Source organism: Dermacentor variabilis, chromosome 2 (assembly GCF_050947875.1).
Source record: "Dermacentor variabilis isolate Ectoservices chromosome 2, ASM5094787v1, whole genome shotgun sequence".
NCBI classification, from domain to species: domain Eukaryota; kingdom Metazoa; phylum Arthropoda; class Arachnida; order Ixodida; family Ixodidae; genus Dermacentor; species Dermacentor variabilis.
In genome coordinates this window covers 106,751,366-106,778,460 of record NC_134569.1, presented here as the reverse complement: position 1 = coordinate 106,778,460, position 27,095 = coordinate 106,751,366, and the positions used below count along the sequence as shown (strand labels likewise).

Below are 27,095 nucleotides of genomic sequence, written 5' to 3'. Positions count from 1 at the left end.
CTAAACGAGTGCCTTTCCAAACGAGATAAGCTTAGTAGAACAATGTTAACGATAAAAGAGAGAGTTACATTTGTGGGGTGCGTAGTTGGAAATTGTGCTTTGCTCTTATCGAATAAATAGAGATCCGTTAATTTTGCCCGGTTAAATCAATTTTTCGGGTAATTCTATCCCGATCGAAGGTCTCGACCAGCATTCGTGTATTTCTATCAGCCCAAACTTTCTTGTTTCAGTCCTAAAATTGTCCTTCGCCGGATAATTCCAACTTGACCAGTCAACATGCACATGCCTGACCCCTGTGGTGAGCCAATAGCGATCAGCACGTCTCGGCCGAGCTTAAGGGACAGAAAACGCATTGAACAAATGTCATCACCTGTCGAGAATGCTTTTTTTTTACCTGCGCTAGGAATACTTTTAAGAGATAATGGTAGCTGATCAGCTACAACTATGTCTTTCGAAACATGGCTTTCGAAAGACATGTTTTTGCCGTAAGGTAAAACACGCACAAAAGGAAGGCACATAGAAGACAACACGGGCGGCACATCCAACACTGATTTAGCTTGGGCTGTGACCCATGAATATATATATATATATATATATATATATATATATATATATATATATATATATATATATATATATATATATATATATATATATATATGCGCAGGCTGTTCACGAACCTGCGTTATCCAGCGATCAAACAATCTCGTTTCCGATTTGTAGAGCCCCTGAGCTGACAATGTCTGATACGGTACCTACTCGATTTTAATGCGCACCTTTCGTTTTCAGGAAAATTAGGACGAAAAACATGGCTAACACGACTGTATAATCGACCGCATAATACTTGTGCACTGCGACGAAGCTGACTTTAAGAAACCGACCACCATCGGGCAATTTATGGCAGACCCTTGACTTTCTTGCTAAAAAAATGGGGTGCGCGTTATATCTATACTTTGTTTAGGAGCTGTTCTGCTTTGTGCGAATAGAAGGCTGGCGCGCATTTGACTCGGGGGGCGTGTTAGAATCGGGAGAATACTGCCAAATGAATCGACGACTTGTTCTGACATTTTATCTCCGGTTTGTTTAATTCGACCCGCCGGATAAATTGATCGCTTTTTCGGTCACACCAGGGTCCAGTTAACGGAAGTCGACTGCATATTTATACCACTAGCGCAAAGCACTAAATCAAGGTAGACTGACACACTATTACTTTGAGGGGCTTTCGGCGTTCCTTGTGCGCGAAAATGTGAGTTGTAAGCCGAGAAAACGGCAACGAAGCACCGACCATCCCTCTCTATACTTTACAGCCGTTGCCAAAACCACATCCCCGATCGCGCAACTGCAGGATGCCGCATATTTCGCTTACGTTTTATGCATGTATATACAGGAATAAATCCTACATGTACGTTTGCCCCGGCAGCTCATTGGCTGTGGCGTTCTTCTGCTGAGCAGGAAATCGCGGGTTGGATTCCCGGGCCCACTGGCCACAATCTGACGAAAACAGAATGCAGAAGCTCCCGTGTACCCTGCATTGGACGCACGCTATAAACAACCCCAGGTGGTCAAAACTACTCCGGATCCCCGTATTGAGGTGTCTGTCATAGAGTTTTGAGACGTGAAGTCTTGCTATCTATCTTCGATGCGTGGTGCAGGTGGTGCAGCAGATGTAGCTTACCATTAAACAAGAGTTTACAAAACTTGCCATGTTCAGTTCGACCCCATCAGTCCCGGCGTTCACATTTGTGACCGCAACCTACGTTTGCCGTTTCTGTGCAATGGTAGCAAGAAATAGATCACAAACATTAAGGCTAGGGCAAATTGAACACTCTGATAACCTAAATTACTTGCATTTTGCTTCTGAGTGATATTTAGCGTTACAGAGTACCGCTTTGGTGCAGGCATTACCTTGTTTAACGTGGCGCTTGACGCGGAACATGTCGTTAGCAACCTTGAAATCTATTCTTTTTCTTCCTTGACATGCTTGAGGCCAAGAATAATTTGTCATAAAAATTGTAACAGCGCAAACACATGCAACCACAAAGTACCAAGGACGAGACACAAGCGCTCGTCCTTGGTACTTTGTGGTTGCATGTGTTTGCGCTGTTACAATTTTTATGTCAAGTATGCACCAACTCCCCAGAAAGAAGTTTTAATGAATAATTTGTGCGTGTAATTCAAGCGGAGAATCTAATCCCTTTTATGAAGAAACGTAGCATGACTGACTTTACAATATTCAAATAATTAGTTACTCGAACTATAAGAACTCATCATAAAATGCTCGAAGAGTTAATCTACCACCTTGATTTGCTTTCATTGGAGTTTCAAGCACCACCTATTCACACATGTATTGACAGTCGATGATAATTCGTGACTGATGGGGTTAACATTCGATCAGAGCATATATCTCTCTACTTTCAAGCAGACTGTGCAGGGCGCGCCATAATTGCCGTCCCGCACTTCGATCGATAATTGTGCATTAATACACGTCGCTTCTTCAAACATTTCCCCAATCTTTCTTTTCTGTATTTCGACTGTCTTTCATGCTGTTTCTTTTATTATTGTTGTTGTCGAAAATTACATGCCCTGGATCACATCGACCTGCAGTTTCTTCACTGAGAAAGGCCGGACATTCTCCTTCCGAGGTCGCCAAAATTCTAAATATAACCAAAAAATTGTCCACTGGGCTCCCAAACATAACGCACTTTAGAAGAAGCTTTAGATAGGGTGCTCCTATCTAAATACATGTAAAAGAAAAATTCGTTTTTCTCGGCAAGAACTGCACCAAATTTGACGAGGTTTGTTGCAGTTAAAAGAACAACTTACAATCTAGTGACTGTTGGTTCCGACTTCTTGATTTAGGTCGTCACTATGTTATTAAAGATTGGCAAAAATCGCAAATATTTAGAAGACGAGACTATAAAGTTTGCAATTATTTAACTAAGCAATTATAAGTGATATCCCAATTATGTGAATTTTATCTAATAGTACATCTAAAGCGGACAAAATTGATATGTTACACGTGAATTTTGAAAAATTTAGTAATATGTAAATACAGCTTTAGCAGAACCCGTGTATACAACGTAACCAATTTACGTAAAATATAAATTGACATACTGAATTTGCCCGCTTTGAATTATCTAAAGGATTCTATTTACAGAACCACGATATCAGTTCCTTATGCAGAGATATTAATTTGTAAACTTCGTGCTTCTATACTTTTCCGAACTTTCTAATTTTTGAAAATTCTTTCAACAAAATTTAGGCACCAAATAGAAATGCCGCTTCCAACATTCACTAGAATTTAACTTTCTCTCTCAAATGCAACAAATCTCACTACAATCGGTCCAGGGACTATCTCGGAAAAGCGTTTTTGCGTTTTACATGTATTTGAATAGGCCGCGTTGGAGTTGGGCCCGAGCTATAAAGCTTCCTCTTAAGTAATGAACCCGCAGTGGTCGTCCTGTCGATGTAGCCACTTCTCACCTTCAAAAAAATTGCGAGGAAGAGAATCCAATGCCAGCCACAAAGAATCATCAGGAGGCTGGCCTCGGAGCTGAATGTGTTGGCGATAACAATCAGAACAGGCATGCGAAGCGACCGAAAGGTGTTCCCCTACATGTTCCAGAGAAGGCATGAACTGGCGGAGGTGCAGAGAAAAGGAATATGGGAAAAATGCCGGTTGTTGTTGGCACGGGCCGCGCAAGAGGAACAGCTAACAACTCTCTTCACCGTTCAGAAAATTTTCATGGTAGGGGCCCATCACAGCAATCAGAAATCTCGTGTGTTTGCTCCGACGTCAAAGCTTGCTGGCGCAGCTAGTTGGACAGTTTTTCGAAACTCCCATGCGGCGCCTGACATGCTTAGAGCTGGGGCCATCCCCACCGGCCTCAGTCATCCTGTTTTTGTGACAAAAGACGCAATGTTGGACACTCACACATACGTTAAAACTATTCTGGAACCTCATTCGCTGTCCTGGTCCCAGTTCCACTTCGGTGAGCAGGCTCGGACTTCACAGCATGAAGGCGCCCCGCGCAACAATCGGAAAGCAGATCAACACCACGGCAGTGGTGTCGCGATGACACACCCGGCTTCCTTCCAGCTGAAGAGTGGCCGGCGAACTGGCCTGACAAAAACCAAGTGGAATTCTGTGTGTGGACTATTCTTGAAAAAGACGCCCGGGCCCATAGTACATCAGCATGGTGGGCCTCAAAGCATCGCTGGGGCGAGCACGGAGAAAAATTACCTTTGGGATGCCTTGCGGGCCGTGCTTAAAGTGTACCCACAACATTTAAATGCCGCGATCAAGGCCAAGAGCGGAGACATTGAATAAAATGTTTTTGTGACGGTATTTATCGCGCACCCTGTAGTATAAACAATGTCATTTTTTTACCAGCCATGGCCACACGGCATGGGTATGATGTCGCTCGGGTTGCGCCCGCATTTTCCTTTTTGCTTCGTTCTCTGGCACACAAGACGCCACTTCTTGACAGGCATGACATATTCGCCATTTCCAAAATATTGTCTATACTTTCTGTGGTCCGTCCCTAGTCATTCGATTAAGTTCGTCTCGTGTGCGTGCCACGTTCAGTTTCTTTCCTTTACGCTATACGTTGCCCTCCTTCACCCGTGCAAGCATATATAAAAAACTGGACTTTAGTCCATTTGACCTCCCTATGTCTTTCTCCTTGCTGCTTAACGCTCCCTCTAAAAGTTGACTTTCATTTAAAGGGACACTCAAGGCAAATAAGAAGTCGACATGGACTGTTTAAATACCGTTCCAGAAACCTCGCAACGCTGGTTTCGGGCCATGAAAGGACTTAGTTTACAATAAAATTGCATCTGAAGCGTCCGAATACCTTTTTCGAACTTCAAATCTCACGCCACCCAACCGGGGTAATGGTGACGTTGCATACGCCATCACCACCCTTTGCTGCCATGGGTGAGTAAAACGGCGCCTGACAGATGGCGGCACTAAGCCAAGACAGAGCGGTGGATTCGCCGCTGTAGCTGCTTTGTGGTCAAGTGGCGTAGACCGTTCGGGAATCCCGCGGCTTAATATGGAACTTGAATTCTCTCCTACTTGCAGTTTGTGCAAGTTTCGCGAGCCAGCAAAATCAGCGACGCACTACGCGATCAGGAAAGTACTGAAACGCGAAAGCGTGGGCGGCGCTGAGTCGAGCAAAAACGAAACATTTCGACCGACCGCGTCGTTGTCAAGGATAATTTCAATTAGTTCTTTTTCCTAAAATTGATATAGAACTGGATAAGTAGCATTTTATTTCGTCTTCTAATACAATACAATGATGTTTTTTGCAACGAGTGGTTGAGTACTAGGGACAGAAATTAATTTAGGAGTGCTTTCGTCATCGGCCAAGTGCTTGAATGTCCCAGGGGATCTCTAATCATGTCCTGCATTTACCTCAGTTTCTCGATTACGAAGGCCCTGTTCGCGATATTATTTACACCTTAGAGATTGCCAAGCACTAATCTATCACTTTAGCTTTACTTAATATTTGTCTTTAATGGTTCCTTTATTGTCGCTCCAAAGAAAGAGAGAGAGAGAGAGAAGGGTAGAAGGAAAGGCAGGGAGGTTAACCAGACTGAGTCCAGTTTGCTACCCTACACATGGGGAGGGGAATGGGGAGTGAGAGAGAGAGAAAACATGAGTCTATACCGCACTTTCACATGCACTAAGTTAGGTGTAGGATGACTATAGTCAGGCACTCAAGCCTGTTGCCTTCAGGTAGTGAAAAAGCTCTCGAACTGCTTTCTGGGCTAATGAACTGTGAGGCCAGGCTTCCAAGATCTTTGCTTCTGTAAATGGCCTGTCATGCAGTCTATTCAAGGCACACTGGAGAGTCTGACGTTGCTTGTCAAAGCGAGAACAGTGGCACAGAAGATGACTGATGGTCTCTTCCCACTTGCACTTAGCGCACATTAATGTCGCTCCAAACTTCAACAGTGCCTGGGCGGCGCTTTCTTACCGCAGCACCGAGCCTCAGGACGTGAGGCACGTCAAGGAAGGCGACGTCGCCTCGTTCACCTGCGCGGCGGCCAGCCACGAGCCGATGCGCGTCGAGTGGCGACACAACGGCAGCCTCGTACGGCACCGACCTGCTGCGGTCGACGAGGGAAACTCTTCGCGCACCAAGACGTCCCTGCGCGTGTGGCACGCGCCCCTCAGTCCCGAGTCCGGGGCGACGCTGACGCGCAGCCGGCTTCGGCTGACCAACGTGTCGACCAACCATTCGGGCGTGTACGCCTGCCACTTCAGCGACGGCCTGGGCACGCTGGCACGCAGCAGCCGTCTCGTCGTCCAGCGTGAGTGGTCTTATATGTATGCACGCTATATAGGGGCAGATACGGTACACCATACGCTCGCACGAGGTAACGACAACGTGCCCGCGTTAGCACACCGTATCCACAGCGGCTGAATTCGCTCGCCAAGACTTGATAAATTGCCGCGAGGTCTTTGTTAGCACGGCGGTGCCAATCGTGCCGGGGATGGTGATGAAAAGGACTGGTGATGGTGACGGTTGTTGCATCGTTACATATCGAGGGACGCAGGCGCAGATTTCGTTGAACCGTTTCGTTTATTAGATCTGCTCACGCTGCCCCTCATAGAGCGTCTGCCCGAGTGCACGGGAGCAGCGCCTAGCGGCAAGAAACCAAACGCCACGCGAAGCACTATAGAACACAACCACAGCGTCCGGCGCACGAAACGGTATACTCAGGCACAACCGTGCCACAACAATGGGCAAGAGCGCAGCACATGTAAAGAATACAAGCACATATGCAGCATTGGCACGAAAGGCAGTGTTAAGCTAAGCTTTATTTAAAGAGTTATGTTGCGGCAATAGTAAAGCCGCCAATTTAACCGGGAAAGGAAGCTTGGGAAGCTAAAAGAAGGCTTGCACGAAAAGAAAAGACGGGTTGCGAGGTTCTCCTGATGTTCCTGCTCAAGATCGTCGGACGTCGTGGATTTTTACAGCGAAACAAGCGAAATTTCGCGAACGTTTTTTTTTTTTTTTCGTGGCAGAACGGCTCAAATTACAAAAAAAGTACCCTCGAAATGCGTGAAGGCACATTTCCGTACCGGTTCTTAGGCTTTGGCGCAAAATTTATTAAGAAGGATGTGCAGGGTTTGGTTCTCTCCACTGATAATGAACTTGTTAGAGTCAAATGAATCAAAATGGAGCCTTTAGACGACGTTTTAAGCGCCTAAACTGTTTAGTGGTGCTCGTGAGCAGTCTGTCGGCCTGAGTCCGCCTGCTCTGTCGAGAGGCTTCGATAGCACGATGGCACGGTCGTGTTGCGTCATTACGGCGTTACATTGTAACACAGCTACAGGAAACGCTGCAACAGGACGTGCGTGGTGGAAACGATCAGGCAGAAGCACGACGAGAAGCAGTCAGCATCCGCTGTCTCCCTAACTCAGTCGTTATAAACCATGCGCCTCTCCTCAATAATTCTCTGCATAATGCAGAGAATCACAATCTCAGCACTGCATTTGTCATTCTGCGATGAGACGTAATAACCATGCGTGAGGCCGAATAACACTTTTCGGTCATTTTTTTTCCCGCACTTTAGGTTTGTCGTTTGATGCGCTTCCTGCTGGACCTGAGATACCACTAGCGTTGTTAGTAACGCGTGTTGGAATTCCTGCCCTTACGTATATTACGTTCGAAAAATGTTTCCAAAGAATTTATTCGTTGCAACATATTAGCGGTAACAGGGGTGAACGGCGGTGAAGCCTCGATGAAGGGCACGAACCTGGTGGATCTTAACTTTTCAGTGCTTTGCAATCAAAACTGGTTCCGGCCATCACAAGCAGCAGTCAGAAAGCAGTTCAGATTGCTAGTAAACCTGTACGTATTTGGCCCATCTACGGGTAACGAGTCGACTTCTCATCATCTTCGTCTGGTTGACCTGAACCGTTATTATTTGCATTACGAGGTATGTCCCATGCATTTGTGCAAGGAAAAAAAGGAAAAAAGAAAAATGACGCAGTTTTGCTCCAAAGGCGAAGCATAGATTGCGATAGCAAATCATTAGACAACAGTACGAAATAAGGATAGTAGCTTTATCAGCTTTATAGGCTTGTAAACATTCGTTAGCCTACGAAACTGACAAGCATGGTGCCACGCACGTGCAGGCAAACATGTACACTGTGTGTGTTAGGCGGAAGCGTGTAAAGTTCACTGGAAGTACAATCGACTGTAGTTACGTGGTCGCCTGTTCCGGCTCCAGCACATCTGACTCGATGACAACGGACACCTGTCAAAACGCTGGCGTGAGGAAGAGCGGCAGCAGCAGCGAGCGAGCTGCCCTTCGTGCCGTCTCTTGCTTCAACGCAAGCTAAGCGGCAAGAACACAGCGCGCACGAAGCCAGCAGCCCCCGGCGCCAATAAACTTTGTACCCACGTCAGGTAGCAGAAGCACTTGGTTGGATAAAGTTGCCCATTCACTGGAATTTTACTGAAATTTAGAAATCGGAAAGATTAGTACCGAGATGGTCCCGAAACTGCTTACTGTTGAAGAAGAATTGCGACAATAATAATGTTGCATTTATTGGAAAGCTTTCGACGACAAGGGTGAATTCTTGCAAAGGGTCATCACCGGCGACGAAACTTGGATCTACGAACTCGACATCGAACTGAAATCGCAGAGCAATTAGTGGAAATCAAAAAGGAAACAAGGCCAAAAGGAAAAATAGAAGCGTGGAAGGACTAAACAAAAATGAACGTCGTGCTGATCGTGCTTTTTGACTGCCATAGCATTGCACACCACGAATTTGTACCTGAAGGTCCAACTGCCAATGTAGTTTTCTTTTTTTCACGTGTAGGGACATGATGCGTCTCAAAAATCGTAGGCGCCGTGCGCGACCAAATTTGTCTAAATATGTACGCTGGATTCTGCACCACGATAACGCCCATGCTCACTCTGCATTAATACCGCGTGAGTTCTTGGCACACATTTCCATCCCTCTGCGGAACCACCCCCTTACTTCCCCAGATTTACCCCCTGCGACTTCTTTTTTCTTCCGCAAATGCAAACGTGCTCCAGGGGCAGCATTTCCAGGATAGGACAACAATTTAGGAAAATAACATCGCTGCTGAAACCCTTAACCGAAGAGGTTTTCAAAGCGTGCCTCCAGCAATGGAAGAAGAAATGAAACCACTGTATTTGTGTCTATGGAAAGTGCTTTTGAGGTAACCACGTTGGTATAACTTAAAGTTTGTGAAATTATTTTTAACGCACTGCAGGAACCTTTGGGACAGAACTCGTATACTCACCGCGTGAACTCAAATGTTTCCATACCGGCGAAGTGAGTGAGTGAGTGAGTGAGTGAGTGAGTGAGTGAGTGAGTGAGTGAGTGAGTGAGTGAGTGAGTGAGTGAGTGAGTGAGTGAGTGAGTGAGTGAGTGAGTGAGTGAGTGAGTGAGTGAGTGAGTGAGTGAGTGAGTGAGTGAGTGAGTGAGTGAGTGAGTGAGTGAGTGAGTGAGTGAGTGAGCGAGCGAGCGAGTGGTAAGCCTCACAGTGTAGCGCTGGCATTGCTATATACTTGCATGCCTAGTGCAATATGCTAAAGCGACATGCCTTGAAACCACAACTATTGCAGGATCCTTCGTATCAGCCAGTCTGCGCTGTCCTGATATTGCGCCCGTATACGCGGCGGTTCTCTTCTTATATCCGAAAATCACAGCAAGCAGCGTCACGTCGAGAAACATCATGTGTAGCCGCTGCCAAAGAACGCCTACTCTCGCAACCAAAGGGAAAATTGTGATTCTCCCTGTCGGGTTTTGAGTGACATGTGGCGCGCCGTTTGGACTGCGTTTCATTGTGTGCCTACCGAAAGAAGAGACACGCTCTGGGAAGAATTGACAAGTAGTTTTATGTGAACGCACCCGAGTTCACTAGGTTTCATGTCAATGGGAATTTGATGAAACCGAGCGAGGCTGATTCCAGCCGAGCGAGATTATAGCTTCCACTAGCTGAAATAAACGCATATTGTTTTTTAATGTCCGCAATCGGACTTTCGAGCGCCTATCGCAAATAACGCCATAGTATACGAATGATTCTCCCTGTCACAAAATTGTCACAAATTGTCTTAGTAGTACAAGCGCGACAAACGTAGGGTCAGCATTGGCTCCGCGTGAGACCTACGCTGGTTCCGCCTGCTCTGCTAGTGGTAGCGTAAAGCTAGTGACAAAACGGGGGAGAAGAAGAAGAAGTCGCCAGTGGGAGCGGAAGCTTCTCGGCTCCCTCGATTTATGAGTGTTTCCGCAGTTTTTCTGCGTCCTACACCCGAAAGCGGCATATCATCTGAAAGATCAAGTCATCGCGAACCCAGGGATACCAACTTTTTGGGTGAGCGTGAACTTTGCGAGTTTTTACGGCACGAAAATCACACGAGTCCCGTGTGAGCGAGGCCAGGCCTAACGACAGTTGGGCCTGGCGCATCCTTCGTTGGACTCGGGGTTTGAACGAAATACCACCGAGATGGAGATAGACGAGGCAAGAACTGGGGAGACCCCGGATAACGGACCCAACGACGCAAAACGCGTTTCCGTGGGAGAAGACGCTGAAGGCGTTGCGGACGGTTGGATCGAAGTTACACACAGAAGAAGGCACCGCACGAACGCTACCCAGATGGCGGGAAAGGACGACAACCGCTCGCGAAGCCCGATGCCCCGAGGCGGCCGAAGCATAGTGAACAAAGTTCTACGAGCAAGTAGGATGCCCAGACTACCCAGGGATGATATCAAGATAATTGTTCGACCGAAAGACGGGCTGAATATAAGGAACACGTGCGGAACGAGTCTCGACGAGGCGATACGCAAAGAAGCGGTAGTGGGCGACGACGAGATGATCACGATCTGTCCCAATGCCATGCAAAACATCCTGGTGATAAGCACACCGGACGAGACAACTGCGACGAAAATCGCTAAAATCAAGTTTTTGACGATTAACGGGAAGAGGCACGAGACCAACGCGTACGTTTCGGCGCCCGAGCGAATGGCAAAAGGGATTATCCGCAACATTCCCCTGAAGTATACGCAAGACCAGCTCATGCATGCTCTGGTGAACTCGAGAAACCCCTCTTTAACATACGCCAAGCGGCTTGGCAGTACGACCACCGTGATATTGCTGTATGAGGGAAACAGAGTCCCCACATGGGCTTACTTCAATAGCATCATGATAAGAGTATCATTGTATCGGAAACAGATTGACTTTTGCAAAGAGTGCGGCAGGCTCGGCCACCGACCCGACGTATGCCCTAGACCGGAGATCAAACTATGTCCGGCCTGCGGGTCGAAGAACCCGAGCATCGAACACGAGTGCACGCCCAAGTGCCGGATCTGCGGCGAGGCGCACCCAACGGCCGACCGAATGTGCAAGGCCAAATATAAGTTGCCACACATTGTGAAGGAGAGAAGGTGGCGGGCGAGAAGCAGAGAAGAAAAGGAACACACATTGGAAGAAGGAAAGACCCCTCAGCGGACCCTATCACCATCGGGGTACAGTATGGCGCAGGGAAAAGGCCAAAGTCGCTCGAGATCCGGATCCCTCTCGCCGATAAGAAGACGTAGCCGAAGTCGTAACAGACCTAAGAACAGAAGTCGAAGCCGGAGTCGGGGTGGAAGCCGCAACCGAAACCGAAACCGCCCCATGCCAGACGGCGTGCGGGCCACACATGGCGAGATACAGACAGGGCCGCGCAAGGTCACCTGGTCCGACATAGTCGCGGAAAGAAATGGATCCTCTGTAGAGAGCACCCCACTTTCTGGCAGCACTAGGGAAGCCCCCGACTCCCTCCTGGCGGCGAGGATGGAGAAAATGGAGCGAGAGAATAAGGAACTTCGAGAAGAGCTGGGCAGGGCCAGAAAGCAGAACGAACAATCAGCGAGGAAAATCGACGAGCTACAACAGACGCTCAACGAAATCTTGAAGGGCATGAGAGAATCCCCTCATGAGAGGATCTCCTCCTTCACCTCCCGCGAGGCCGCCGAGCGAGGCGATGCGACCGCGACAGGAGGCGAAGTAGGCCAGATGGACATGTGTTGCGTCGAAGAAGAAGCGCCGGCAGCGGCGGGCTCCAAGCGCAAGGGCACAAGCGATACGCCACCTACGGAAGACACTTTGGACCACGCACAAGCACTGAAGAGACCCAGGTCAGGAGTCAGAAAGATAGACGCGATCGAAGAGATGGTGAACAAACTGACGGACAAGACGGAGCGAATGTTTGACATACTCCTGACAAGGCTGAACGAATCCGACGCGGGACGGAACGCGCAGCACGCAGCGGTTAACACCCAACTCACGGCCATGAATAAGCGAATCGAAGATCTGGAACACGGGACGATGCAGCTGAGGCAACAGCAACATCACCATCACCTGCCTGGAAGGGCCGGGGTACCATCGTCAAAAGCGGTAAACGCACCGACCATCCTCGCCTGCGACAACAACGCCAACGCCACCCGCACCGGGGCAGGAGGGACGCACGGACAGTTGTGTCCCCCCAACTTCTCTGCATAACCATCATGGCTGTGTCCCGCAAGTCGGACAATAGCCGCATAGTCTGGCAGTGGAATTGCAGGGGCTTCAAAAACAAGAAAGCAACGATGGTGCAATACATGAAAACGCTTGCCAATAACAAACTTCCTGTCGTGATTGCCTTGCAAGAACCTTTCGATCGGGCCCAGCTCCCGGGTTATGTGACGTGCGGTCCCCCCTACGAATCCATGGGGAGGGACGTCAGGGTGTGCACCCTGGTTAAGCGCGGGACGGCCTTCATCGAACACGAACTCGTGCTCCACGAGGAGTCGGGCATAGACCATGTACTGATCGAAGTCGTGCCGAGTATTAGAAGCAGGAAAACCGGCCTTTTCGTGCTCAACGTATATAGCTCCCCCTCGCAAAGATACCGCACTCACACTTTCGACGCCCTCTTTCGCGAAGCGATGGCCAAGGCCGCCTCTAGTCCCTTGCTGATATGCGGAGACTTCAATGCGCCGCACACGCAATGGGGATACGGAGCCGACTCGCCGAAAGGGAAGAGGCTAGCCGGACTGATGCACGAGCTCGGCCTGACAGTACTCAATGAACCTGCTTCGCACACCAGGATCGGACAGGGAGTGTGCCGCGACACGTCCCCCGACCTCTCCGTCTGGTCAGGCGCGGGCGTGGTCACTTGGTCGAACTCCTTCGAGGACCTGGGGAGTGACCACAGGATCCTGTGCGTGACCGTGGGAGAGGATGAAAGCGAAGAGGGCGTCTGCCGAAAGGCGAGAATCGTAGACTGGGACAGATTCCGGAAACATAGAGAGCAAGACAAGAAGGAGGGCCCGATCGAAGACATCAGCGAATGGTGCCGAGTACTACTCGCAGACGTTGAGAAAGCAACCGATGAGGTCGAATGGACGGACTGGCGACAAGAACCACCCAAAGAAGAGGCAGACAGGTCCCGCGGAGCCGTGGGCGACGGCGCTCCCCAACCGTCCAGAGTGGACAGCCGGCTGGCACATCTTGTTGCGGCCAAGAAATCCATGCAACGGAGAGCGAGTAGGCAAAAACTCAACAGGAAGATACGCAAGAAGATCGCCGAAATCAACCGGGAGATTGAGATGCATTGCGCCCGCCTGTGCGAGCAAGAATGGCAGGAGCTGTGCGACACGATGAACGGGAACATGAGCGCTGGACGCACCTGGAAGATTCTCAGGCACCTGCTCGACCCGGGAAGCACCAGAACGGCGACCCGTACAGAGATGGCCAAGCTGCGACACAAGTACAAGGACGACCCAGAGGCCTTCGCGGAAGCGATCGTGCAGACGCACCTCGCACGCCCGGAAGGGCAGAGTCACCCAGAGTACTGCGGGGCTCCCAACGAGGAGCTGGACGCGGACTTTTCCGTGCAGGAAATTAGAACGGTCCTCCAGCTACTGAAGACCAACTCGGCGCCCGGTCCTGACAGGATCACCAACAAAATCTTGAGGAACCTGAACGACGACGCCATCGAGAAGCTCTGCGAGTACATCAACGCGTGCTGGAAGGAGGGCCAAATTCCGCAAGAGTGGAAGACCGCAGACGTTATACTGATACCAAAGGCGGGCAAACCGCTGGAGGTCCGAAACATGAGGCCGATCTCCCTCACGTCCTGCGTCGGGAAAGTGATGGAGCATGCCTGCCTTAACAGGGTGACGACGCTGCTCGAGAAGCAGGACGCCTTCGGCACCCACATCATCGGTTTCCGGAAGGGACTTTCAACGCAGGACGCCATGCTGCAGATCAAGGAACAGGTCGTGAACGCTCCGAGCACACACGTGCGCGCCCTCCTCGGGCTAGACCTCAAGAGCGCCTTCGACACTGTGAAGCACATGGCCATACTGGACAAGATCAGCCGACTTGATCTCGGGGCGAGGTTCCACCGATATGTCAGCAGCTTCCTGAATGGGCGCGAGGCGACAGTCAAGATCGACGGGGCCCCACCACGAACGGTCCGCATGGGTGGTGCGGGAACGCCGCAGGGCTCCGTACTTTCCCCCATGCTTTTCAACCTCGTCATGATCGGCCTGCCGGAGCGTCTTGACGCGATAGAGGGCATCAATCATACGATATACGCAGATGACGTGACGGTGTGGACCACGGAGAACACGAGCGTCGGAGAAATGGAAGACCGACTGCAGCGGGCTGTACGGGAGGTGGAGCGGCACCTCGAAGACACGGGACTCGTCTGCTCACCCGACAAGTCGGAGATCCTGCTCCACAGGCCGCGCAAGAAAGGGCCCCTTCCGCAGGCCGTGCTGGACGCTCGTCGTTTGGGCGTCCGCGTCACGACGAGAGAGGGGACCCGAATACCGACGGTGTCCAAGTTGCGAGTGCTCGGCCTGTGGCTGGAAGAGAACGGTGCCAACCGCGAGCTGGTTGCCCGACTGCAGAAGAAAGTGGCCGCCGCCACACACCTCGTGCGGCGGGTCGCGAACAAGAGGAAGGGAATGACGGAACACAACGTAACGAGGCTGATACAGGCATACGCGCTGAGCCACATAGCGTACGTCGCCGCATACGCCGACTGGAACAGGAGCGAAACCGACAAGCTGAACGTGGCGATCCGCAGGGCGTTCAAGACCGCCCTGGGAGTACCCCAGTACACGCCAACCCACAGGCTCCTCGAGTTGGGCGTACACAACACGCTCGAGGAGATCGGCGAGGCGCAGAGAATCGCGCAGCTGGAGAGGCTGTCGAGCACCGTAACGGGAAGACGAATACTAGACTTGCTCGGGATTCGATATCACGAGGCGCGCGGACTGAAAGAATCACTGCTACCGGAAGTTAGGGACGCCATACAGACGGAAAACATGCCGAAGAATATGCACCCGCTGCATGACGTGCAAAGACGTATACGCAGGGCGGTAGCAATTCTCGAGAAGCATGGAAGACAAGAAGGCGTTCTCTTCGTCGATGCAGCCAGGTACCCGCGGCTAGTCGGTGACTCTGATGGCGACGAGGAACGTCGACCACCACCGCCGCAACAAGGGAATGTGCGAGACGAACCGCAGTTACCAGCACCACCACCACTACTGCTACTACGACAAAAACGGCAGCAGCAACAACGGCAACATCGACACGGCCGGCCGACGGCGGCGGCGCCCGCCTTCTCCATGGCAGTCGTAGATACAAAGGGAACGATCCGAGTCACGGCATCAGCGAGGCTGCCGTCGGCCGAAGCAGCGGAAGAGATGGCCATAGCCCTCGCGGTACTCCACGGAGGTGCGGAGGATAACCTGATCATCAGCGACTCCAAATCAGCGATTCGGAATTACACCAAAGGTTGGGTGTCCGCGGATGTGGCACGCATGCTCAACGCCCGGGCCGGGGACTTCGGATCCGGCACGATTACAAACAAGTCCCTGAAGTGGTTCCCCGCGCACGTCGGGGAGCTTGGCAGTACCAACAACAGCCACGACAATAATGACACCAACAATGCTAACGGCCGAAGACGCAACGACACTCCACCCAACCACAACGAGCGCGCCCACCTCGTCGCGAGGCAGCTTACCCGCCGCGACGCGGTCACCCAGAGGGCAGCCGCTGCCGTTGTTGTGCGGGACCCCAGCGGAGGAGTGACGGCGACGGCGGCTGCCACCCCGTCTGGCGCGGCCGCTATTGTTACCAATACAACACAAGTCGCGGCGGACGGAGCTGGGGATCACGAGGACGCCGACTGCGCTGTCAAGGAGTTTCCGGCAACGTACCGGGAGGTGCTTGGCCACTACAGGAAAGAACGTAGAAAATATCCACAACCCCACGGGCGCCTAGACAGGTCCCAGGCGGTCGACCTGAGACGGTTGCAGACGGGCACTTTCACCAACCCCTACCACCTGCACCGCCTGTGGCCCGCGCTGCACCCGTCGCCCGGCTGCCCGTGGTGCGAGCACGAACGGGCTGATATGGCCCATGTGCTTTGGGAATGCCGACGCCACGTGGAACAAGGACAAAGAGGAAGGGGAAATACAACAGCAGAACCCTCTGAAGCGGGGCGCCTCGCTGAGAGATGGCAAGCCGCCCTCCTCAGCGAGGCACCCGAAGACCAGGAGTGGGCCGTCCAGCGGGCCAGGGCCGTTGCCGGGGATCTCGAAAGATTTTCCTCGGGCGATGGAACTCTGGCAGCCTAGCCCCGGGCACCAACATCAACAACCGTTGGACAAATAAAGTTTATTCCTATCCTATCCTATCCTAGTGACAAAACTGGCATCCATCTCTCTATGTCGCGAATATCCAACGAAAACGAACGTGCGTTTCTGCGTCTTCCCGGGCTTTCTATTGGATCATTCGCCCTCGTGTTGCCAGCTGTGGCTTCATGTGGTTCAGACAGATCCGGAGCAGCGTCCATGCCGGCTTTGATCCCCAGGACAGATAAGATTTTCCTTCAGGTGGCCAAGCTCTCTTATCTGACGAAAACGCATGTGAGTTTCTCCTATAGCCTCTTCGCATGAATTATGATTGTGCAGGCTTTCGCAGATCTAGCTCTAAATTGAGTGTTCCCGCTAGACTCATTTTTAGTTCATTCGTGTCACGCGCAATGACATGGGGACAAATGAGCACTCGGCACACCAATGTGACTCAATGTCTTTGGTGTTCTGATCCTTAAAACGGGGTCGTATGTTCGTCTCCCGGCCACTGCGGCCGCATTCTCATAGAGGTGAAACGCAAGAACGCTCGTGTGTCCTGCTTCGTGTGGACGTTAAAGAACTTTTGAGTAGTCAAAGGTAATCAGCTCTCAACTGCGGCGTCACTACTAAATCATTCTGTACTTTTGTGACATGTCTTTTTTTAATAATAATAACGTTTACTAAAGCGGTTACTAAAGCGTAAAAGGTTTGCTAACGTTTACTAAAGCCGGCAACCTAATTTGACCGAACACTTTTCTGCGTACATTTTTCGCTTTGTTGCTGTACTTTACACTTGTCACTGAAAGCAAGAAAATGTGCTGGTGATAACAGGTTCGCAACATCTGGCGTACTTGACTATTTGTGTTTATTATACTTTATGGTATTGGTGCAGCCAAGGCATCTAACGGGACCGGGCCTAAAGACAGTCAGTGTGGCTCCGAGGCGCAATGCTCGGACAAGGGCGAAGTGTGCGACGGCAAAGATTCCTGCCGCTGTTCCGACGGTTTCATCTCGAAAGAAGGGCTGTGCCCAGAAGTTTACAGCGGTGAGTGAAACCCCTTGGGCGTGGTTACTGGTTCCTATGAGCATGGTGAAAATTGACAGAGCAAAACAAAAAGACATTGAAAAAGTGATAAGACCTCGCCGCGCGAGCTTACACGTCACTCGCGTCCACCGTGTATTGTGGCGTTGTGCTAGTTTGTTTTTGAGGCTCTTCTTTGTAAGAGGCACCTTTTTACAGCTTTTTAAGCAGCTGTTGTAGTCTTGTCGTGTGTGTGTGTATTTGTTTTACATGCATGATTAAAACTCGGTGCGTTATGAGCCATAGAGAAAACGAGGCAAACGGACAACGGTCACGTCCCCGTATTGCTATGTATAAACTAGGGTGTCAGACGCTATCCGAATATTAACCGAAAACCATGCCCGAACCGAAATTCTAGCCGGAACTTAACCCGAAGCCGAAGCAATATTCTTAGAATGGGCTTGCGCGAACCGGGCTGAACCTGAACCTAAAATAGATTGCTTCTCTGTAATATGCTCGCTGCCTTGACAGAGCGTCGCTTCTGTTGCTTCTATCTCAATATCACGGCTCTGCACTAGCCGGGCTGCGCATAGCTACGCTTCTAAATTAAAATTCGATTCAGGGCTTTTACGCGCTAATCAACGTTCTGATTCTGAGACACGCCGTAGCGGGGGACTCCGGATAAATTTCGATCACCTGGGGTTCTTTAACGTGCGCCCAATGCACGAGCATTTTTTGCATTTTGCTCCCATCGAAATACGGCCGCCACGGCTGGGATTCGATCCCACGACCTCGTGCTTAGCAGCGCAACGCCAAAGCCACTAAGCAACAGCAGTGGGTGACCTACGCTTTTCGTAATGTGTATGACGACTGTTACTCGTTTTGCGTCTGCGAAGCATCCTGTCCTTAATCGTATTCGATTCGGTTAGAAAATTGTACTGCTCGAACACCCCAGTAAATTTCTGCGGTTTTCCCCGCACTAAGTAAGGAGGAAAATTCAAGGAAGCACGGGAAAGGAGGGTGTGCAGAGATAGAAGCGTCGAGTTCCCATATCGCGTATCGCACAGTCTAGCGACGACACTGGATAAGATAATCGTTTATTATGTTTATGGCTGCTGTAGCTGTACAATGTTAAAGTTCCTTGATAATTACGTAAAAATATTGCCCGCCGTAGTGGCCTCGTGGCTTTGGTGTAGCGGTGCTGAGCCTGAGGGAGTGGGGTCAAATCCCGGCCGAAGTGACCGCATTTCGATGGGGGCGAAATGCTGAAACACCGGTGCATTGTGAGCGCGGTCAAACATAATCCGGACCCCCCCCCCTACACACACACACACTACGGTGTGTCTCATAATTATGTTGTGTTTTTGGCATGTAAAACCCCGGAATAACTTTTTAATCTAAAAACCTGATTTCTGCCTCCAACAGAAATCCAACAAAACTCATTTCTTCCACTTCCTGACAACTCTTGCGCAAAAGCCGCTGAAGGATGTCGCTAGCAGTGCGTAGCCATGTTTCCATTGGGCAAAATAAAGTTTACTGTGCCAAATCGTTATAAATTTTTATTTTTCCTTACGGGAACCGTGCCACAAGGAAATCGGTGCGCACTGAACCGGAACCCGAACCGAACCGTGCCGGTATTTCTTTCGTTTCGACACCCTGGACTAAACTACGTGTGACATGTAGATCGCACTCTGCGGATCTACTGTCAAATAACACGTACATTTTTCGCTTTTTTTTTTGCTTCTTACAAGTGCACAACCACCCAGCAATGCAGCAGGTGATCTGTGGTTGATGGCTGTGGCACCTTTGTACACACCTGTGCAGTGCAATGACATAGCTTCAGCCGACATCTGTAGATAGAGCGTCAGCAAAGCGAGAATCACACATTAGAGAGTTCCCTTTAACAGTGAACCACACTGCTCGTTCATGTTCCCTGAGCGGTGAGTGCTCGAGCCTCTCGCGTCTGCTTAACCCAACGATGCTACAAAATATAATTTTTTTTTCATACGTGCTGCTATCCTTTTACTTCAGTTACCGGCATGTACCCACTAGTAAAATCAATAAATTCAATAGTTAAACAAAATTGTAAAAAAAAAAGGTAACAACAATTGAATTTCTCAAAAGAGAGGATAATGCGTGATTGAGCAGCAAAGTCGTGGGAACAGAACAGTGAATACGACGGATAAAATAAAACGTAGAAGCTTCACCAATTAATTCGGAACTCGACTCATTTTGGAGCGAAACTGCAATATTGTTCTTGTTCTTTCAACATGCACTGCTACGCTTATTGTCTTCGTCATGGTCATCGTTTCAAGCTGATTGTTTCAAACATCTGACAATGCAGTCGACGTAGATATGGGTTTTTTCTTCTAGAATGCGTTCTTCACTGAAATACAGGAATAAAAAAAAGAAGATTCCCGTTAAAATGCAAGAGGTATATGCCGACTGTTATGCATCCCTGTGTGCGGCTTAAAAATTACGAAGAGCAAGACACGTTTTCACTAAAACAAATTACTGCGTCAAATGTGTTTGTAAGAGCAGATGATAACCAATCATAATGCCGGGAATATTATCATCGAATGCGGCCGGCTGCAGTGCCAAACAGCTGTTACGAACGAAAAGCTTTGTGAATCGGGTCACTAACATTGGCACCGGCCGCACCGCGGCGCCGGAACAGGGTTGTCTGCCACATTGTGTTGCAGTGCTGAGCAGCTGGTTTAATTGGAATGCACACAAACGTTCACTCTAGCCAGCTGCAGCTGCTCGCGCTGTTATTACACCGACTGGTCTCGTTCGATTCTGACTCCTTTGTTTGTTTGAACATTCTTGTTGAAATATATGCGAAAAATATGGCTTAGCGGAACCTGTGACCTCTGGCCCGCGTCTTTGTACTCGTCTTTTCTTGCTGTGTGATTTTCTCTTTTTTGAACGTGCGAAAAGAAGTACGCCACGGACTGAATAGTCCGTTATCGCCCTCATTCTCGTCCTTTAGCCAGCTGCTCTTCCAGCATCACCTGTCCCCGGCCCATGGTCACTGCTCACGAAGCATACCAGGACCTCTATGACTTCGCGGGCGACGCCAATCTCTCAGTCCCAGTCTAGGTTCCATGTGAAGCCTATAGACCCACACTGAAAGACTGTGCTTGGAGGTACCGGCCACAGGTCCATTATAGCAGGTCTGCACAAGTTTATTGAAGCGTCCAGAAGCTTACGCTGCTACGGGCGCTGACCGTGGTGTATGTAAATTATTATTTTTTGTGGAGCATTCTCGATCAAAACTGTGTCCTTCATATGTTTCCTTTTGGATTCGTGATTTTTTTGTTTCATTTATTTTTCTGTTGTGCACTTTTCATCCCCTCCGGTGTTGCCAATCCCCGGTCCTCGCGGGTATGAGAAAGAGAGAGTGGTTTATGCAGCGGCACACTCCTTCGGGAAAAACACTACCCCAGGGGTAGATCAGATCACGAACGCAAGGATTCGCAATCTAAGTGACGACACGCTAAAATGCTTGACCAAATTCTTTAACGACACGGTCTGGACAGAGGACGGCGTCCTTCCAAAAGAATGGAAGTAAGCAAAAATTATTCTCATTCCTAAACCAGGTAAGCCTCGTAACATCAACAACCTTCGACCCATCTCCATAACGTCGTGCGCGGGGAAACTCTTTGAAAAGGTTGTGCACGTCCGGCTCTCGAACCACCTAGAGCTAAACAACATGTCCCCTCCAACATGTTCGGTTTCCGACCCCACGTGTCGGCGCAGGACGTTTTTCTACTACTAAAGCACGAGGTCCTGCACCCCAACAGAGGGTCGAACGATAAATTTGTACTGCCATTAGACATCAAAAAGGCCTTCTACAGCATCTCCCACCACACTATTCTGAAGGGACTGGAAGCGGTGAACTGCGGAACGCGAATTTATGACTACATGCGCTCGTTCCTCAGCGACCGCACGGCCACAATCGGATTAGGCCCCACGAGGTCCGACACCTTCAACTGCACCGACAGAGGTACCCCTCAGGGAGCTATACTCTCTCCACTGCTATTTAATGTAGGGATGAGAGAGCTAGCCCTGGGAGCTAGTTAAACACCCGAATCTCGGATGTGCGATATATGCCGATGACATCACGATCCGGGCTCACCAGGGGTCCTACGGGGACAAACAAGAAACTCTTCAAAAGGCCATAGACGCAGTCGTGGAATACGCGAGGGCGGCGGACATGGCATGCGCACCCGAAAAATTGGGATTCCTTATTCTTTATTCTTTATTCAGACATATCCCCCGCTTAGCCCGAAAGCGTTGCAGCAGGGGGGTTACAAGCATGAAGAGAATACATCTTGATTCTCACTGCACACCTGTTCACATGACGGTCACTGAGCAACCCGCCGTGGTTGCTCAGTGGCTATGGTGTTGGGCTGCTGAGCACGAGGTCGCGGGATCGAATCCCGGCCACAGCGGCCGCATTTCGATGGGGGCGAAATGCGAAAACACCCGTGTGCTTAGATTTAGGTGCACGTTAAAGAACCCCGGGTGGTCAAAATTTCCGGTGTCCTCCACTACGGCGTGCCTCATAATCAGAAAGTGGTTTTGGCACGTAAAACCCCAAATATTATTATTATTATTCCACTGAGCGATAGTTTTTACAAAAAAAGAATTGGCATTCGGGTGAGTGCGAAATACGCAAGAAAGAAGGACTGGGTGCCACTCACTCTGACTCTCGACGGGGCGCCAATTCGTGAAGTGGAGACACTCAGAATATTGGGGATGTGGATACAGCATAACGCTGGAACATCGCACACTCTTCACAAACTAAAGGAAGTTACAGGAAACGTGGCCAGAATGATACGGAGAGTGGCAAGAAGCAGAGACGGCCTAACTGAGGGAGAGACCATCAGCCTGGTTCACGCATCCGTAATTAGCCGAATCACATACACCCTTCCGTATCAGGCCTTGACAAACCAAGAGAATATACAAGCAAACACAATAATAAGAAAAGCCTTCAAAACCGCCCTTGGTCTTCCCGAATGCGCTAGCACAGAGAGATTCGAGGGACTGGGCCTGCGCAATACTTTTGACGAGTGCGCAGTCGCGACGTTATATGCTCAGAAAGAACGATTTTGTTCTTCAACTCAGAGCAGGGAAGTATTGGCGAGGTTAGGCTTTCCCCTGAGACCCCGGTATTGCGGAGAAGAAACGGCATACATAGACCGCAACGTTCGATTGCACATCGCGGTGGCCCCAATTTCCAAAAAGATGCACCCCAAGTACCATCCCGGACGACGCAGAGCAAGGGTAAAGACTCTTCACAAACGTTTCGGCATGGGACCGGGGGTGTATTATACGGATGCCAGTCGAGCCAGCTCACAAACTTTCACCATAGTATCTACATGCAACAACAACATAACAACGGCATCCTTCAAAACCGCCTCGGCATGCGTGGCAGAGGCTGCAGCCATAGCCTTGGCCATTCAGGACGCTCAGCTAGCACCAAACCAATTCGGCTGTCATATTATCCGACTCACAAGCGGCTTGTCGCCTATTTCTACGCGGAACGGCACCCAAATCAATAATTAAAATTTTAGGCACTCAACTAGAGGGGCACCACACTATCGTATGGTGTCCGGCACACGAGCGACTGGCAGGAAACGCGAGGGCAGACCGTATTGCTCGAGGATTAAACGTCCGAGCAACGGCATGGCCTAGCGACGACGGAGCAGAGACGTTTTGGACATCCTCACTCCGATTTAAACAGCCAACAGGAGAGGGACTGGCGCCGTATTCAGACGAATACATACCCCAACCTGCACCACCTACACAGAATACACCCCACGAGGTTCACTGACGAGTGCCCGTGGTGCACAGGCACACCCACACTAAAACACATCACATGGGAGTGCCCCAGGAGGCCTCCGCACATAGACAGCCCCGTATTACACCAACATCCACTAATGAAGAATAGGTAGTGGGAGGCATGGCTTGTTGACGAGGGTCGGGAGAGCCAGTTGGCTCTTCTGGACCAAGCCCAGCGAGCCGCTCGTGCCAGTGAGGTCCTGGAATAGGGGCTCCAAACATCTTGCCTTATTTTATTTATATGCAACAAAGTTTTTACTCCCTCTCTCTCTTGACGGTGCGCGGCTATGAGGCTATGGCACGGCTCAGCGCCCAACGGTAATGTCTAGTGAGCCCCAACAACAGACTCCTCTTTCTGCGGCGTCGCGCCACCACCGAACTGCCTCCGCGCTGCACTCTGATATCTTGTCGTTATTGTTGCTTGCCTATCGAACGCGTGAAGCGACTTTCTTTTCTTCACTCCTTCTTCTTCGTTTTCTCCGTTCCCTTTCCTCGAGACCACGTCTGAGGTGTCCAGCACCGAATGAGACAGTTAACGCGGTTTTCCTCTTCCCTTGGCCACTTCCCCTTTCTCATGCTTGCTCGTGACGCTTGGTGCTTTCATTTTTAGTGACCCTCTTGAATAATTTCTTCAATACGAAGTGTAACACATGTTCCAATCCTCGGATCATTCTTTGTGTGTGTGTGTGTGTTGCAGGTCCCCACTTGGCGAGCATTCTGGCCTGGGTCTCGAGTGCTGCTGCAGCGGCCGTCCTGCTAGCGGCGCTTGCTGTGCTGGCGACTCGCAGGATACGCAGGTACGCGACCGGTCTGTGTTTCGCGTGTTGCCCAACGCGGATATCCTAAAGTGAATACTTTGACGCCGTATCAAATGTTAGTAGAGCCTTGAAAACTTACGGCACGTATCACATAGCGAGTTGGACCAACGAGACCCGCTAAAACGTAACAAAGTTAAAAACAAACCACAAAAGAAGAGCGGGGGAGATCGGGAGAGAGAGAGAGAGAGATGAGAGAAGAGGGAATGAATAAAGAACTGTCGTATAACAGAAGAAACAAAAACTGCAACGAAGTAAAAGAGGAAATGGCAACAATTTAGTAGTCGTGGAGACAGAGGCATCTACCTCTATGCGGTCGTGACCCAGGCCGCTTTCTTTTTTTTTCCGAATGACAGAAAGTCCAAAAAGTTCAAAAAGGGTATGCGTGACCGTTGCCTGCTGTTGTTCTGAGCGTGCTATTAAAGCGAGTATTTCCCGTCGAATACATCGAAAACATATTCAGTAATCTCGGGTGGATTGAAAGGCTTTTATTATCTCACACGTGCACTACATTGTACGGTATGCAAACTCGGGGACCGGAGAGACAGCTTGCAATTCCATTAGCGAAAGTGACTGCCTGTGCCACATGTAATTCCTTCTCTTGAGAGTTTCCGCACCATCCCTACAACGTCCCACGCCTTTGTCAACTAGTGCGCACGTACAGAAGGGAGGGAACAATGAGGTCAAGCGAGGCGGTGGTCGGGGGGCAGGCGGAAGGATATTGCCTTAAAAATTGTTGCCTTCGTTCGCTCCACCGGGGCTCGCGTATTGAATGCGCCAGCAGCTTGTGCCTATGCAGCACAAGTGCCTCGTGGGCCAGACGAACAAAGTGCGCGAGAACAAAGTGATGTGATCAAGAGAGAGCATGGGTTTGTAGAACTTGCCCCGTTAAAGAACGCCTACCTCTGTCGACACTTAAGTCAGGCTGCACAGGAAATAAGCGACCAAAGGCGTCACTTCTTCCTAAAATAATAAGTTTGGCATAAATAGTACATTTCGGCTGCACGCGAAGAACTGATTTACGCCGACTGCGTTGACCTCGCTTTCCACAATGACAAAACGGTGCATGAATTAATTTACGCTAGCTTCATCAGAAGGACGGACTCGTTATATATAAGCATCAGTGTGGCTTCGGTTAACCTATCGCCTAATGAAATTGCCTTCTTGCAAGCGGGGGTGAGATAGGGTATTAATGAGGGCGTTCGGCTGCGTGGAAGGCCATGTATTTTCTGCAATAAATCGGGTTGGAAGTGGCGCATCGTGGTGTCTTCCGTGTTTGTTTCCGTACCTGTGTCGTATGCACTGTCACGTTACAAAGGAGCAGCTCTCCCTGAAGTACCGGTGCAGGACCTTCCCGAAATGCTTTAGCGCCCATAATTGTGCGCGGTACTGTGCTGTGTTTTAGCCCATTTACTCTGATTGGGCACAAGTAAATGAAGCGCGTTTGTTATTGTGTCCTTCTGCAGAACGGCTGGATCCACTCTTCTCGCGAATGTCCCGGACGATGACGGCTTGGAGCAGAATGCCTCGAGGAGGAGCTCCTTTATCACCATGACGTTGCCAGCACCCTCTGAACTAGCATAATTAAATATTTCACCCCTTGTGGACTTCTTTCGCGTGATGTCTCGGGTACAGCTGCAGTGAGCTGTGATGAATGCAAGGCGCTGCAGTGAACTTTTAGACTGTCTCGCTGGATCTGACCCGACCGCGCGTTAGCACACATACGGTGTGTTCTTTCTTAGCCGGACCAAACTTTCAAAAATTGCTTGTGGCAGATAGCATAATTATAATCCTTCATGTAATTTACCCGATGAGGTGGCCCACTGTTTCTACGGAAATTCAGAATGCCTAATTAGCATATTACATTATTTACTTTTTAATTCATTACATTTCGGTAGATATTTCAGTCTAGAATTGTAGCTAGTGAGTATGCAATGCATATCGACTTAGAACGAATTTTGAGGATGGCACCGGTTTCGGTATATGTGCTTGTCAAACTTGTGTTTAAAATGCACTGTTCTTTCACTTACCTTTCTTTTAAGGAAACGCTGGTTTGTGCATTGAAGCACAAACATAATTGCAAGCAAATGTATTTTGAGAACACGTTGAAAATTCATATCTCAAAACAGGCGTAGTGAGAAATCGCTCCAAGTGGGTACGCCTTTTGAACCCGCCGGCTACAATTCGTAAATTGAAATATATGCTATAAAGCAATTAATTAAAAAGATAATTAGTGCAATCACGTTAGCTATTCAATTAAGCATATTAATTTCTCCGATAAGAAGTGGCCACCCTATCGAGTAATTTAGCTCAAGAGCTTTGTGCTATCTGCGACAAGCTTTTTCTTTTTAATTTGGTGCAGCTCGAATAAATTAATCCTGTATAACGACGAAACATGATTAAATACGAATGATGCAAGCATGAAAATTGCGGATACTCGAACTTTGCGCCGACTTTGGCAAAGCACGCGAGCATATGTATTCGGGCAGCGATACATAAAAGTCCTCACATTACATTTTAAACTGCGCAGTAACCTTGCCTTATATGGGAGCTACACGGACCTACATCCAAAGTGTAAGTAAATGTTCTCGGCTTACAAGAAAGGGAATGGTGTGGATGGCTCACGCCATGCAAGGTGAAATGTCACAAAGTATTGACAGATACGTTCTAAATAGTTTCTGTTTGCACACCAATAGAACACTGTATACAGAGAGAGAGAGAAAACTTTTATTGCCAA

General features: G+C 49.6%; 1 protein-coding gene across 2 annotated transcripts in view; it reads left to right on the top strand.

Moving 5' to 3' along the window:
• Positions 1-25,968, top strand: part of LOC142570919 (uncharacterized) — a 35,304-nt gene extending 9,336 nt beyond the window's left edge. For both annotated transcript variants that reach the window (XM_075679218.1, XM_075679217.1), the window contains exons 3-6: positions 5,990-6,321; positions 17,565-17,717; positions 24,241-24,340; positions 25,825-25,968. In XM_075679218.1, the coding sequence (XP_075535333.1) occupies positions 5,990-6,321; positions 17,565-17,717; positions 24,241-24,340; positions 25,825-25,942 (703 nt within the window). In that variant the 3' untranslated portion in view covers positions 25,943-25,968. The remainder of the gene's footprint in view (positions 1-5,989; positions 6,322-17,564; positions 17,718-24,240; positions 24,341-25,824) is intronic.
• Positions 25,969-27,095: the final 1,127 nt, after the last annotated feature.